Here is a 17,171-nt window from a genome sequence, read left to right as displayed (position 1 = left end):
GTTGGTAATTGTGGTCACTGAGTAAACACAGGGGTTCATTACACTATGAGTGTACTTGTGATTCTGTGAGTGTTTGAGATTTTCCATAAGAAAAGTTTTTTGGTTTTGCTTGTTTTTTCTTAAGCTCTAAATGGAAAGGAGAAAGGGAGAATGCATTCCTCAAAATTATTACTACTACTGTCTGTACCTTGAGACCTCGGAGAATTTGGTAGATAAGAAACTGAACATGGTCATCTGTAAGCTTCTGACATTTCACAATGTTGTTCAGATCTGCCCCCATGAGATGGGTCACCAGATACCTAGAAATTAATGGAGAGTTACACAATAATCCAGAACCCCTAAGAAAGCTCTTATCTCCATAAGACACAAAAGTTTTTAAGAAAAGCCCACCCAGTAAGTACCACAGTGACAGCTAAAAGCTTAATAACTACTAAAGGGGGGGGCGGGGGAAGGGGCTCATTTTCAACACCACTATTCTAATTTTACCACCTACCATCTACTTTTCCAGAAATGCTTATACTCATTCCTACTTGACATATCTTTTCCTAAATTCTTTGAAGAAAAAAGTAAAGATGGAGATTAGAATGATATATGTTTGTATCAGTTTTCTTAAAAATGTTACTGTTGCATGAGAAATATATAGTAAAACTAAATGCATGGCCATAGTAAAGTATCTTGTATTTTTATATCCACTATTACATTTTTCACCTCATTATAAACCCTCCAACTTATAGGTCCTAAAATAGGAGTGTCTTTAAATTTTCAAATTATAATTCTCCCTCTTTTTCAGAAATGACTGGTGAAAGCATATTGTTCACTGACAATATTCCTGCATTTACTTTAAAGGGAGGAGGAACACATTCTATCTGTAGTAAGATGAGGCATGCCACACCTCACAGGTGTGGTGCTAGCTGTTAATCCTGTCTTTACATGGTGAGATTAGGGAATGATTACATTCAAGTCCAACAGGTTCACCACAGATATTCCAGACGCAATGCCTTACCCACTCATTACTGTATTACACAGCTATGGGAACATAAAAACGACATCACTTCTAAAGAGGCTGAATTTTTAAAAAACCAGGTTAGGTTTTATCTACTGTGTAAGAATCATTACCCACTCCTGAGGCCGAATAATAATGTATACCATTTGAGTTGTAAAGAATGCTGATTTCATTCCATTTTTATTTTTATTTTTTAAGAATTTAGAGGGAAAGAAACCAGGCCAGTAAATTTAAATCTAATATTAAATGTACTATATGGGTGGCCGGCCCCGTGGCCAAGTGGTTAAGTTTGCATGCTCCGCTGCGGCAGCCCAGGGTTTCGTGGGTTCGAATCCTGGGCGCAGACATGGCACTGCTCATCAAGCCACGCTGAGGCAGCATCCCACATGCCACAACTAGAAGGACCCACAACTAAAAATACACAACTATGTACTGGGGGGCTTTGGGGAGAAAAAGGAAAAATAAAATCTTTAAAAAATGTACTATATGAATAACTACATGTATGACCTCTCTTTATACGTACACACCCCCACACATATCCCACACACTACATTTATTACTTGCTTTCCTCAAGGAAGAATTGAAATTTTTTTCGGTTGCATAATTTCCCAATTGGGCCGATGTGGTAGTTTCCAATTTCAGGAAGACCAATAGAACATAGCCTAGATGTAACCTAAGGTAAGGTTTTAGCGTTTCATATTTTTAAAACTTGCATGTTTATATTGCCTTGAGGAAAGGATAGACTGTAAATGTAATTTGGAGTAAACTGGACTTCTTGAAATATTTTCATAAAGGGAGTTCTGATTTAAGAGATGTTCCAAGCTCAACATAACATACCATAGTGCTTATTCCGTGCCAAGCACGTTTATTATGCCCATGACTCATGTGCTCTTCCCGGCAACCCTATAAGGTAAGTCCCATTAGTATTCCCACTTCACTGATGAGGAAATAGAGACAGAACAAGGATATGTATCACGCTCAGGTTAAAAGAGTGGTCATGTCAGGGGTTGGATCCAAACCTGTTTGATCTCAGAGACCATGAACTTAATCACAGCACATACTGCCTCCAAATTCTTCCAGTTGAAACAGAATTTAAGTCAAAAGAATGATCCTTTAAGTTTTATAAATGTCACAATAATCAGGGAAGTAGTATAGTCAGATAATTTCCTTAATAATTCTCAATACTTACTATCAAAGTTAATCTTTAATGAAGAAAGCTGGTAAAAACATAGCAATATTCCATCATAATCCAGTCACTGTATTTTTTAACCCCAAAGTGACACATATTTTAACAAATATGAGAATGTTGTGAATAACCGGTTAATATATTTTGAAATCAGGACCTCCCCTAGAAAATCCAGGATAATGGTGGCCACATCCATAATACCAATTATGACAAATTGCAAGGCTCAGGTTGAGGAAGAGAGAATCCAATTTCTGTCTTATAAGACTGCCTTGCAAATAATTACATTTTATGACACTGGGTAGTAAAAGGATTATTCTCTCAACTTTTAAAAATAATTTTGTTTTTTAAAGATTGGCACCTGAGCTAACATCTGTTGCCAATCTTCTTTTTTTCTCTTCCTTCTTCTTCCCCAAAGCCCCCTAGTACATAGTTGTATATTTTAGCTATAGGTCCTTCTGGTTGTGCTGTGTGGGATGCCGCCTCAGCATGGCTCAATGAGTGGTGCCATGTTCGCGCCCAGGATCCAAAGCAGCAAAACCCTGGGCCACTGAAGCAGAGCGCGTGAACTTAACCACTCAGCCACGGGGCCAGACGCTAAAAATAATTTTAAGGAGAAAAGGCAAACAAAGGAAACATTGTATCTTGAAATAAAAGCTAAAAATCTTAGCTCTCTAATATGTCTGTGCTAGTTCACAAAGGTGTTTAGCAGTATTACCAATGCAACCATAGTAATTCCGGGTATAACTGTAGTGTTTAAATGGTTCCCAGTGACTTAAGAAATCCTAGGCAGCCAGGTTACCACTGACTGAACAGCCTGAGAAAACACACGATTAGTCAGCATATTCCACCACGGTGTAATTCCCCTCAAACCCCCTCCCCATCAGAGACCACATCTATTTTATCACCAGAATCTCCAGACAGAAGGTGAGACTGTCAAAACATGTGGGTATATAAGATTAATCAGTATACTAATAACTATCAAGCCTTGCTGCTAGGCTACAATTAAATCAACTGAAAAGCATTATACATGGCAGAAGTGTCTTGCAGGAACTAACCTAATCACCACATGTTGTTTCCATGAGGCCCAAAGAACAATCCACGACAACCAATTGTCAAATTCCAACTCATCACGTACAGAAAGGTTTCCAAAATGAATCTTGCAACAGTGGACAAAAGCAAGCACCATGCAAAGTTACTCAATGTTTATGGAAGAGATATCACCTTTTAAAGCAGTGAACAGGGGAGTGGGAGAAAAATGGAGATGAGCACATTTTAAGTCAGTCAATTCCAAAAGGAGTATTAATGGACAGCCCATAATTTCCACAGTATCTGTCTCTGGAAAGCAAATTTAATTACATTTTAGTAGACAGCCTATTACTGTCAGCGTTCATGACACCTCAGATAAATTAGTGAAGGTTTGACTTGAGAAGAGCTGAAAGCCAGCTAGTTCTCCCATCTTTAAAACAGAATTAAGCAAGTAGGACTTTATTAGGCTAAGGGCTGAAAAGACGATTTCATGGCCTGACACAAATCTTGCTTTTCACTTTTCTTGTGAAGATGGCCTCCTTTAAATTTAATCAAACTCTAAAGAGCATAAATCACCTTTTCTCAAAGTAACTCTTAAAAGTAAAATGTACTGTACCAGCCAAAAGGCAGACCTCTACAGTAAGCGGTTTCCAGCACTCTTGACGGTGCCCCCTCCTACCCCTTCATTTACCAAGCACTTCCTGGATAGCACCCAATTGTCAAGACTCCTCCCCATCACTTTTCTTTTTTAAAGCATAATACAATCAGAAAGAATCTATGTAGGAAAAAAATCTCTTCTGTACCTATGGATTGGCATCTCTACTACTGTCAGCCCTATTTGATAAAGCAATTATGAACAGGCAAAAAACATTTCCATATTTAAACAATGTATTTAAAATAATCACAAGGATTGACAATTTGTAACCACAAGCCTCTGAAACACATTCAATGATCCTGGGGACTCAAGACAGTCTGTTCTCGACAGTAGCAGACAGAGTGATTCTTTAAAAATAAGTCACATCATGTCACTCCTCTCAAAAGGCTTCTCATTTCATTTAAAGACAAATATCCCTTCGATGGCAAATAAAGCCCTGCATAATCCAGTACCCGGTCCCCAATTATCTCTGACTTCATCATCTACTTCTCTCCCCTGCTCTCACTCAGCTCCACACTGGCCTCCTTACTCCAGCCACACAGGTCCCCTTGCTGCAATTCCAATACAGCATGCAGTCATCTGCCTCAGGACCTTTGCATTGGCTATTCCTTCTGTCTGTACTGGTCTTCCCTCAGATATCCCCGGGTGTGATTGCTCTACTCTTTCAAATTTTTGCTCAAAATTCTCCTTCTCAATAAGGGCTTTCCCCACCACCCCACTTAAAATTGCATCTCCCCCTGCCTTCAGACACCTAACTCCCTTTCCCTGCTCTGCCTTTTCTTTTCATCCACAGCATAACTGCCTGCTAATATACTAATTCCCCTTTTAATACACTCACTGTTTACTGTTATCTATCTGTACGATGTTCAAGGAGGGCAGGGTTCTTTCTTGTTCCCTGTGGTATCTAAAGTACCCAGAACAGTGTCTGGCAGATATAAGGCGCTCAATTACTACTAAAATGAATTGAATGACCCAGGACGACTCACAGAGCATTACCAGAAGACCAGAGAAGGGCACGTCTTAGTGAAACACTTACACCAAAGACCTCGTCTGGTAAGCAGACCAAACTGTTCCAACATAAGGGGTAAAAGTACCATTCACCAGCCAGGTAGACAGCTTAGCCAGGGTGTTCCACAACAAACTATTCACCTCATTTGAAGCAAAGATTACTGAAAGGTGCCCTTTACCTTACCTGAATCAACCAAACCAGACTCAATATTCTATCACATGGTCTACATTACAGGATAAAAACAAAAAGCTCGTCAAGAGAATGCAGTGGGCATGCTATCAGACTAGATCAGCCATCAGTTATAGACAAGACAGCACAAGGTTATTCGTTCATTCAATCACTCCATCAACAAATACCTACTGATGAGCACTGGGGACGCAACAGTGTAAAAGACAGAGACAGAATTCAGACAAGAAGAAGGCAGATATAAATATATAATCATAACAGAACATGATTAGAGCTATAAAAGGGAACACCAGGTGCTGGGGAACACACAGGACAGGGCCCCCAGCCCAGACTTAGGACGGAGTTCATTAGGGAAAGATTTCTTCAAAGACTCAAACTCTAAGCTAGACCTTGAAGATTCTTTACCTTTTTACATCAGCTAAACTGAGACAAAGGGAGCATCTTATTGATCATGTCAGGCAAAAACTGAACAGTATTCTCTTGAAGGATGTATAATTTGTTTAGATTTCAAATGTGAGTCAGTGAAGACATCTACAAGACCTCTCTTGTAAGGAAATAAATTGCAAATATAATTGTTAATACAGTTAACTCATTCATCTTCTCTTCCCATATTAGCTATCTTGAGCGCTCAGGCTTTTTTTTCAAAGAATAAAAGTATTTCTGAAAGTCCAAACAACTGGTCTGGGTATTTCTTTCAGTGATGGAGGAAAGCTTCATTTCCAAGCAGATAATGCTTATTAGCTAAATTAGGAAAACAATTCTCCTTCACCACACACACACATACACACACACACTAGAATTTACTAATACACAATTTTTACCCAAGTACAAAAGAAAAATCAAGGGTTATCTACTCCTTTAACATTCTCTATTCCATACAAATCTTTTTCTGTACACTTTACACATTTCCTTCGTTTCTTTGGCTGTCTAGAACAAATCTCAACCTCTACACTCCGTCTGTATTCATCTGTTTCTTTGGACACAGTTGCTTTCTTCAGAGGCTTTCTTCCACTAAGCTTCTCTCATTGCCTGAGGTCACTTAACACCCTGCATGTCACTTAGACATTACAAATTTGACTTAGTCCTTAAGTTTTTTTAGGTAAGCATTTATGCGGCATCTCATTAATGAGACCACATGCAACCAGTAGGCCTTTAGTTTTGACATCTTACATAGGACCTTATTATAGTATTTACCCAATAAGAAGGGTTGTCGGACTTTCAAATAACAATCATAGCTCTGGATCAAGAAAATGTGACCAGAAATACATTTAGAGCCAAAAGACCGCAGACGTATGCAATTTGGTACGTGGTTTTATACAATTCAGTTCACCTCCCTCAACTTCAGGTTTGTCATCTGAAAATTTCTAAGTACTAAAAACTCAAGGAAGAAAACAAACTCCTCCTGTAACAGAGCTTACAAGCCAGAGGGAGAAGACAGACAAAAACAAATACATGGTGGTCAAATCTGCTAAGAACAAAGCAGGGTAAAGAGTCAACCCCGACAGTGGGGTGGTCTTTCGGCTATGGCACTGAGGGACAAAGAGCTTCTGATGAACAGACCTTTGAGTAGGTTCCGAAGGAGATGAGGGAGATAGTCATGTGGAATATGGGGAGAGCGTACCAGGCCAACCTTAGAAACCAGGGCAAAGGTCTTACAGGGAACGTGGACCTCCGTATCCAAGGAAGAACAAAGAGGCCAGAGTGGCAGGAAAAGAGAGAGGATGTGGAGAGAATGTGAGGTGAGGTCAGAGTGCACAGGAACAAATCACGGGGGATCTTTCAGAACTTCCCACACTCTATTTTCGTTCATCATTCAACTTGTTCTTCTCTCCCATTAAGAGTCTCAACTCCATCATCAGGGATCATGTTTACCTTGTTTATTGTTATATTACCAGAGACTAGTGCTGTGCCTAGCACAGGATGGGTATTCCAACGTTTATTGAATGAAATCTGGTTAAAATGTAAATCTAGAAACTCCCTTTACCAATTCAGTATGTTCAGCTCCTTTTATATTGATATAAAAGGCTAAACTTCCTAGTTGAACACTCATTTTGAGTAAATGGAAGGCTAAGCTAGATGATTATCTGCCCACTGGCTTCCACTAAAACAACGGCCGCTGACTGCCCTGTTGTAGGTCCTCTGCTAGATCACATTAGAATCTGAAACTTCACTTCCTTTCCCTCTTGAAGAACTAAAGAACAGAGATAGGAACTTGGATATAAGAAACATCGGACGGGAAGTAGTAAAATGAGGAGAGAAGTGGCAGAAAATAGTAGGGAGAGACTGTTTTCCACTTAACCCATGACAATTCAGCTTCCCTGAAATTTGAGGAACTAGTTCCCACTAGGAGTCCAACAACTCTTCATTGCCTACCAAGCTTGATCAGAGGACCACGGCAGTTAGGAGGAGGCAACACTGTAGGAGCACGAAGTTGCAGCTGACTCTAGGGGTTAGTTTCTAACACTGGCTACCTAAAATTTTTGGATTTCTATTGGTAACTAAATATTTGTAGCATGCATATGCACATACATGCCACCTTCTGCCAAATATTACCATCAAGAAGCCAACAGAAATGTCCAAATGATTTTCAATCATTTAAAAGATCTAGACATATTTTTACAAAATTCTGCCATCTGTACAACCACATCATATGGCAGTCAGGAACAACTTGGTATACTCATCTTTTAACTCTGCATTTTCCAAACTTCATCTCTATCTGTCAGATTCAGTAACTGCACATTGTTCTTAATGATCAAAACTCACTATCTATTGTTCCTTTCTCAAAAGTATAGTCTTGGGGCTGGCCCCATGGCCTAGTGGTTAAGTTCAGCACACTCTGCTTCAGCAGCACAGGTTTGGTTCCCAGGCGTGGACCTACACCATTTGGTGGTGGCCATGATGTGGCAGTGACCCACACTGGCACAGATGTTAGCTCAGGATGAATCTTCCTCAAGCAAAAAGAGGAGGGTTGGCAACAGATGTTAGCTCAGGGTGAATCTTCCTCAGCAAAAAAAAGTATAGTCTTACAAACAAAGTATGCAGGATGCATATTAACCAAGAAATTCAGTAAAAACTTGAATTGTATAACAGATGAAAAGTGCTAACTGAAACATAAAGGCACAAATACATGTGACATATGATTAAAAGTCAAGTGTAAATATGAAAAGTAATTAGAGATTCTGTTAATTAGCAGAGAAGATTCATGTTCAAAATACAGCCTGCTCTACACCTAGCAGTGTATAGAACCATTCTAGCTTTCAGTATATTTGATTTGGCCAGAACAGTGGGGTTTTGTCTGCTTGTTTTAATGTGAATTTGAATGCTTTTAGGAAGTGCAGGTATTCTGTTTTACCACAGACCCCACCACTCCCAGTTGTGTAAGAGTGAGCCTCATTTATGTTATTTGTCTAGCCCTAAAGGTATTTAAATTTGCAAACACTGCAATTGTAGGCGAAGATGTTTGAACTCATGCAAATTCTGAAAAGACTTCGGAAAATACTTAAACAACCATAGTCCTGGACAAACACTAATTTTTTTTAGTGATACAAACATCATAAAAAGTAAACAATGAAACATTTTTCTAAAGGCAACCTTAGGTTCATCATTCTATTTTCAGAGATTCTCTGGGATTGAAAACACTTCAGAAGTCAACCACTCCAGAGCCAGCCCTCATGACCTAGTGGTTAGAGTTCAGTGCACTCTGCTTCAGTGGCCTGGGTTTGGGTCCTGGGCAGAAAACCACACCACTCATCTGTCAGTAGCCATGCTGTGGTGGCAGCTCACAGAGAAGAACTAGAAGGACCTACAACTAGAATATACAACTATGTACTAGGGCTTTGGGGAGGAAAAAAGAAAAGTCAACCACTCCAATTTTCATCATTTTACAAGGAAGTTAACTGGGGCCCAGAGAGGCAAAGTGACTCTGTCGAGGTCATACAGACAATTGATAACTTGGTTACAAAAGTATTTTGAATTTATTTCCTCTAACAAGATTTTTATTTCATCAAGGGGAAAGACTAGTGTTTCTAATTATTCTAAGCCTATTCCAACACATCATTCAGTAAGTATTCAACAAGTAGTACTGAGATTTGCTCCCAGGAGATGAACTCAGTTCTTGTTTATAAATAATCAGAACCTAACTTATACAATGCTGTAGGTCAATTATATCTCAATAAAGCTGGAAATAATAAATAAATAGTCAGAACCCAGCTACAGTTAAACAGAAAGAACAGATTCTTGCTCAGCTGCCATGGTATTTGTTGACTGAATGGAGAAATAAATGCAACGCTAATTCAGTGGCAATTCAGTGGGTATGCTTGTAGTTGGTGGATAAAGGAGCCAAAGGCACTTCAATAGATAAAACTTAACCTTTGAAATAGACACTAGCCTTAAATAAGGTCTTTTCACACAGGAAAAATAGGTTCATAATCCACTTTCATAATGCCTGATTAAACCAAAATACAGCATTTGCCCAGGTCAGCAAATCATCAACTCCTTTGTTAAATAAATCCATCCTCATTATACCTAAAATTTTTGGATATGGCTCAGATCTAATTCCAATATTTTCCAAAAAAATTCACAAACACATTACTTCAGCATTTCTTCCACATTTAGGCAGAACATCAAAAAGCATCATTCTTAGGGCAGTGAAAATACATTGCATGATATTATAATGATGATATGTCACTATACATTTGTCCAAACCCATCGAACATACAACACCAACAGCAAACCCTAAGATAAACTTTGGACTTTGGGTAATTATAACGTGTTAACGTAGGTTCATCCTTGGTAAAAAATGTACCGTTCTGGTAAGGAATGTTGACCATGGGGGAAGCTATGCATGTGTGGGGGGTGAGGGGGTATATTAGAAATCCCCGTACCTCCCTCTCAATTTTATTGTAAATCTAAAACTGCTCTAAAAAATAAAGTCTTTAAAAATACGATAATTAATAAAAAAAAAACATTCTGCAATATACTCTTTTCCAAGCACAGCCTCCAGCTGGGCTCAACAACTTGCAACCCGCATGCCCCTGCCTGGGCAGCATCCAGCAATCTTTGGAAGACTCCACATTCTAGTGCCAAGCAGGGCTACAGGAAACACAGCTGCTCTTAGTTATTGCCTCTCTCTCCATTCGCTCGTTTCTTAAACTTTCATTAGCAGGATGATCCTGGTTAATATGGGTGGGAGTTCTTGTACTTGGACCAGATTCTCCTCTCTCATCTTCTACTCTCAGCCATATCATGTTCCAACTAAGTTCAAATGGTGGGAAAATTTTTTTGCTACCTTTCTTCCTTCTCTTTTTATTTCATACTCCATATTTCCTTTTCAATTTTTTCTTTCTCCCTTTCATTAGACAGAACACAAAAGCTCAAACATTATCTCCCTGTTTGTTGTCTGGGAAAGGAGGAAATGGTGTTTGCACTCAACCTAGGATAAGGGTAGGAGAAGCTGAACCCAGGATGAGGGTAGAGAGAAACTGGTAAGTTCAACATTGGGAAAAATGGGGATTAGAGGCTAAGGAAGAGCGGCCACAATCTGCAATTCTGTTTGACTATCACCACAGTCACCCTTTCCAGTTAGGAATGCCAAAATTTCAACGGGACAAAATGTGTAACTCTAAATTTAAGGTGTTCCTTCTCTCTTACAGTATCAAATCTGTGACATGGGGATGGGAGTGAGATGTGCTAATTCAGATATTGGGAAAGCTACAGTAGAGAGCTCACACATGCACAAGAACACCTGTCAGAATCTCTCTTGCACTCACACATGACCTGGGCATGCGAGGGCATTAATGCCTCATGGGACAACCCTTGCCAATGGGGTCAGGAGCCAGTGGATAAATGCTCCCCATCTGAGGTGCATTCTGTAAAGCTTCCTAGAAGATCCTGAGTTTTCAGCCCAGTTGCCCACAATGGTGACCAATTTAATAACATATCCTTGTAGTAGCTTTCTCCTTCCCTGTTTCATTTTCCCTAGCCCCCCACTGCTGGTTCCTGAGACTCTCATGCTCTGCTTTCCGGGGGCGGGGGGGGGGGGGGGCGTCCCATGCTAAAACAATAGAGATGGTCATGAAACTGAGAAAATTAGCCATATTTATCAGCTTTCTCAACATGTGAGGCCTGCCCCTTGTCCCAGGGCAGAAATTCAATACTTGAAGAATCAGCATGCAATTCTAGCATCATTTCCCAAATGCAAGTGGGATAAGAGAGTGGTAAGAACCTGTATGGAACCAGGGCTCTCTTCTGTTTCATGATGTAAAAGTAGTGACATAAAGGTGCCCCTTTAAAAGCTGGGACAAGCAATTTCAGAACAAAAACCACAGTCAAAACTCCCTATACTCTTCTCCACGGAACTCTTCGAAGGACTCACCACTGACTCTCCAAATGGGGCACAATGTGCCTGAAATGATGAAAATACTAATACATACGACCCATAATATACATCTTCTGTATCCATTCCCCCTCCCCAGAAGGGCTGGATGATAGGAATGAAGACTCTTTCGAAATTTGTATACTGCTAAATGGTCCAGGAATAGAAGTGGGCTGCTAATCTCATCCTCTAGCTGAGGAAGGAAAACGCAGCAGATTTACTCACACATCATTGAATTCCTCCAGAGACCTTGCAGGTGTAAAAACATCCAACAGACCAATCACCTACAAGAAAACATAAAAATCAAACAGTAAATAAATATTGACTTTACTATGGTACCCATCAGGTCTGACTCACTTTAATAGGAACCAGTTCTAAATCCCACTATGTCAGTTCAATAACATCACAACATCATATACTTAATAACTCCAACTTATTTTCTACCCAAATTATGCTTTTGTTTTTTACTTGTTGACATGACTTCTCATAATAACCTATTTTACTATTAAAAATATTCATCTCTTTAGAATTTGGTCACATATACCCATCAGTTTATCAGGAAACAAAAAGATTTAGGGCTCTGGACTTACATATGTACTAATAGTCTAATGATTAACAAACAGAAAAAAGTCACACCTCTACAGGTGTCATTATAGTATCATTTTTCTTTTTTAAACGCATTATTATTCCATGAAAAGTTTCCATGTTACTATATAGTCTTCAAAGTTCACATTTTTAAAGCCCCAAAATATTCTCTCAGTATTTCTTGATATTATTCTTATAATATCCTTAATGTTAAGATAATTTTCTTAATCATTATCGGGTATTTAGATCAGACTACTTAAAAATGAAAATGAAAAAGCTATCTTTATACAAGGATAAAGCAAAGAGCTACTTAATACTCAGTAATCCACGGTCTTTGAGTAGTTTTTCTGGTCATTAACTTATACTGATTTATCCACATATACCATCCCTCACCTGCCCCCTCCATTTCCTCCTAACATCCAGACCACTCATTTCTACAAAGTTAGGCACTGAGAAGGAAAACAAGAAATATAATTCACTTGTAATGTGCCCAGCCAGATTTTAAGGTATCTAGAAATGAAACAAATGAAAGCTAAATGGCCTTCAGGAAACTGACCCATGACTGTGACCTCATCAGCATGTTGCTCTAACCAACCAAGTTAAACAAACAACTGTAAAAGTAAAATATACCAATGCTCAAAACATTATCAGGAAAAAGAGTACTTCTAATTAGCATGTTACTCCACTCATCCAAATAGCAGAATTTTAAAAGCAATTTCAATTATACAGAAGCCAAAAGAGAAACAAAGAAAAAAAAAGGTTTCGGATTCTTGTCATCTGAGATGCCCCATTTTCTCACTGCAATAACAAAAGTTTAAAACAACTGACATTGTTTTACATTATTTCAATTGTGACTGTCAAAATCATCCTCAGATCAAAATAAAATTAAACCAAAAGATCCGATTTACACACAATTATTCATGCAAGAGTTACCTCCAAGACAGTAAAACAAAACAAGTCCAAAACATTTTCAAATAAAAGCTCCAACTGCAATTTGAAAACACAACAGGCATTTTGGAATCAAACAGCTGTAAGTCTGAACCCCACAATCAGTTGATGATTTCTTGGATCCACGAGCTTATGTCTTTTTCATTCCAATAACCCCAGCACTTGGAATAGTGCCTGGTACACAGCAATTCAATTAATATTTGTTAAGTAAATGAAAAAAAGCTATCTTTTTCCGAGCCTCATTTTCCTCATAAGAAAGACATACGGATATCATGGCTTATTTTCATAGTTCCATGGGGAAGATTAAAGAGAAAATATATCTGAAGGTGCCTAGCAGAAAGGACTGATCCACTTGGATTACCAAAATAAGTGGTGATCACAACCTTTAGAGTTTTATAAAGAATTACAAAATATAAATCACAGAAACAAACTATCTGAAGCAGCTACTTCCAGTAACAAACTTTGAGATATAAAGCTAAATCAAATTATTCAAATGATTAGAATGCATGGCTGCAAGAAGTACAATGAACTAATTTGGAAAAAATAATAAAGCATATTAGTAAATGCCCTATCAAATTCTAATTTCCTTTAAAACAACACACTTTATGAGATTAAAACTATTCATGTTACATCAAAGCATTTTTAATTTTTTGTGGGCTTTTTCAAATATCTCTTCTCCATTAATTGTATTTATGGAGTATTAACATAAGGAAAATACTGTAAAGCAAAAGTTTCCTAGCATTAAAATAGATCTGGGGAACATTTTAGGAATATTCCATAATCTGTTCATTTCTCATTTCTTAAATGGAAATTTCCATTAATTCAAGTCATATTTTAGCCTGTTTCCTTACTCCTCCTGCCATTATATGATTTCAGATGCTTAAAAGTAACCCAGGAATCAAATATTTAGAAAAGACATTTACAATACAAATAATCAGCAACTATCTCTGATGACTGTCCTACAATGGTCTAAAAACTGACAGACAGAAGTAATACATTTTTACTAAATCGGCACATCCTCAAACACTTTAATTCAGTAACCAAAGACAGTATTTAATGTACTTTTTTAAAACAAGCACACCAAAACAACCACTTGGTCTACCACGGTAAAGTTAAATCTAAGGCTGCCAAATAAGATTTATAAAAGAATTCCCTTCATCATTTTTAAATTTGAAAATGTAAAGATCTCCAGGCCCCTAACTGGGCAATCTCTGTAGTACCTCCCCAGACAGCAAAAAGGATGCAGCTAGCAGCTCGCTTCCCTTTCATCTTTCCTCAGAGCAGGTATGGATGAGATCAAGGTCACAAGTTCAACCAGGAATGAGGCAGCTAACTGTTCAGAGAATAACTCTTACAGTCACAAAGCACATTCGCCAGCTCCTTACCCATCTGATAAATGCGTCTCTGTCACTCACTATTAGTACTGAAAGGAACACCTTAAGATGAACTACGGCTTGTGAGTCAGAGACATTTTTGTGTAAAAGATCCCATGTGCATTCCGGCATCTAAAAATTCTATTTGTTACCAATACCTAAAATTTTCAAGAGTTTTCAGCTGCTGCTGCTGCTGTTGTCATCTTTAGAGGCCTGGAGGCTAGCTAAAAACTGGATGGTGGCCCCAAACAGTCATTTTAAAAAAAAGAAAGAGGAAGAGGCAGATGAAGGTGGAAAGGAATTCATCTTAAAATCCTCGATTAAACTTCCTTGGGAAGTCTTGGTTCTTTACTGGGTAAAACTACTTTTACATTGTAAGCACCTAACAAGTGTTTACAGAATAGGCTGAACCTCAGGAATTTTTCTACACTGAGTCAAAGTTTTCTAGCCCCTTCTCATTCCCCCTTCAAACATTTGCCAACATAATAAAGAACTATAAAGCATTCAGTCGTGTGCCTTCTTTTGTTCAAACAACAAATCACCAATATCTGAGTACAGGCAACCCTCTACACTGATACTGCTAAAACCTAAACATCTTAATATAAAATAGACCAACTGCTATTAAGCAAGCTGCTTATAAAACAACTTACGTAAATTAAAATCCTGTTTTCCTATTACTGTCAGTCCTCTTTTTTTAAAGAGTCTTGTAGCCTTTCCTAAATCAGAACAATTGTATTCCATCACTGTGCCTCTTTATTTCTCCAAATACACAATTGCCCAAATGTAACCAGCCAACATCACATAAGATACACTTCAAAGTATCTCATTACAGAAAATTAAAGCATGAAAACTAAATAAGGTTGTTTCTTATGATCACTAGAAAAGCCAAGGCATGGATTCAGACAATGCAAAATAATTTTTGCCCTAAACGTTGGCTTAAATTGTCTATGAAGAAAAGCAGAACAATAAAGCATAGCACTGGTCATCTTCTAAACTAGATGTTCTTAAATTAGCATAGGCAATATCAGTGGAATCCCGGGGCCTCCTGGAGGTGCTTTTGGTTTCTATAATTATTTGGCTTTCATTCCATTTTCAAAGTATTCTTTATATTTAAAAAGCTATGACAATGTCTCTCTGTCACATTTATTAATGTGCAATGAAAAACAGCATACACACCCAACCGTGTTAAAAAACCAAAGGTAAATGCATCAGTTAAGCTGCCAGGCCACCTTGATTTTATGCAGACCTTGGAATACAGCTTCTCCTGCCAGCTTTTTCCACATATCTCAACTTCTTGTAAACATGTCACTGATTAGCAAGGCCGGAGCTCTGCACCGAGCTTTTTAAAAACTTAAGTTTGTACATGGATGCTGATAGAAAATTAGACCTAGGAACAGAGGTAATCTGTGGGAAACAGGATTTTCTCAATAGTATGCAAGTAAAAGAAAACATGAAAATAAATAAGAAGCTGCAGCTGTGATTACAATGGCCTCCATAATCCAACTTCATATTTAAGTCTCAATGCTCTCAATTTGGAAGAAACTTGTACTATGTGAAACAAAAGTATATTAATAAAGTATCACTTATCTGTGACCTTTTTTTTCTTACCATGGAGAAAAAAGTTCAATTATTAAGACAGAAAAAATCTGAATAGCCAAGTAATAAATTTACAGATTTTGAATTTTTTTCAAATCAATACGGTCAAATGACTCTAAAATTCCTATGGTCATTTTTTCTACAGTGCCACAAATTTTACAATTACTTTCATATAGCAACCACACAACTTCTTTTTAACTTGACTTTGAAATTTAGGAAAATAAGTGTCCTCAGTCAACTGTTTTTTCACTTTCAGTTAATATTCCAATTGCATCCATTTATTTACCATATTAGGATTTGTAAGCACTCCTTTGCAGGATGGCATTGTTCTCAAATTTCCAAATTGATAGAAAACAAAAACTTATATTTAATGTAAACAATGTGTTGTCACATTTATTAAAATACCTGAATCTGGAAAAGTTGTCTTTTGAAGAAGATTAAAAAGAAAAATTATAATATTAAATTATACATAAAATAATAGCCATCTTTGACAGGACATTCAGTAAACTGAAGGCACTCTTCTTCAAAACTTCTCCACTGAAACAACCCATAACAACACAAAATAGCCATGGACTCCCATATGCTGATAATACAGCCTTAAGTCAGCCAGGTAAAGAATACAAAATTTCTTTGTAATTATTTTCTCTTAAAAATGCTTGTAAATTGTGTTGTAAGTCATAATATATCATTTTTTATTAAAAAAATTTGTTTTAATGCTTTCTCTCTAAAAACCTTTGAGTAAAACTCGAACTCCAGGAAGAAGTACCAATTTCATGGCAAAGCTTTGAGTAGCGACGTGATGGAACGCAGTGGCCACTGACACCCCAGTGAGAGCACGGCCCGAAGTCTGATGCATTCTGAAGCATTTCCACTGGCAGTAATTAAAACACAATTGTTTCCAGTCTGTTCAAGAGCAGAATTTATTCTTCCTTGAAGGAATAACTTACATTTTCATGTTTCATGTGTTTAAGTAACCGTAGTTCTCTGTAGGTCCTTTTGGCATGAATAATGGACTGAAACGGTCTGGATAGCTTCTTCACTGCCACACGTAACCCAGTTTTTGTGTCAAAAGCAGCACTAAGGGGAAAAAAAACCATAAAAAGCCATCATTAAATGTGCTCTAAATACTTCAAAGTTAGTATTTACAAGCCTATTTCATTACCAAATTAAATGGATCTACAACAAAATACAAGGAAAGTATAAAGATAAAAACTAAAATGACCTATAATCC

The 17,171-nt window shown here is 37.8% G+C and overlaps 1 protein-coding gene across 2 annotated transcripts in view; it reads right to left on the bottom strand.

Annotated features, from left to right (window-relative positions):
* MAPK14 (mitogen-activated protein kinase 14) overlaps window positions 1–17,171 on the bottom strand; it is a 69,064-nt gene that overhangs the window by 27,176 nt on the left and 24,717 nt on the right. For both annotated transcript variants that reach the window (XM_070585997.1, XM_070585998.1), the window contains exons 2-4: window positions 16,888–17,017; window positions 11,664–11,722; window positions 188–299 (exon numbers count right to left, since the gene is read on the bottom strand). In XM_070585997.1, coding sequence (XP_070442098.1) covers window positions 188–299; window positions 11,664–11,722; window positions 16,888–17,017 — 301 coding nt within the window. The remainder of the gene's footprint in view (window positions 1–187; window positions 300–11,663; window positions 11,723–16,887; window positions 17,018–17,171) is intronic.

Source organism: Equus przewalskii, chromosome 19 (genome assembly GCF_037783145.1).
Source record: "Equus przewalskii isolate Varuska chromosome 19, EquPr2, whole genome shotgun sequence".
NCBI classification, from domain to species: domain Eukaryota; kingdom Metazoa; phylum Chordata; class Mammalia; order Perissodactyla; family Equidae; genus Equus; species Equus przewalskii.
The sequence above is the reverse complement of the archived record's forward strand: the minus strand, read 5'-3'. Positions and strand labels throughout refer to the sequence as shown.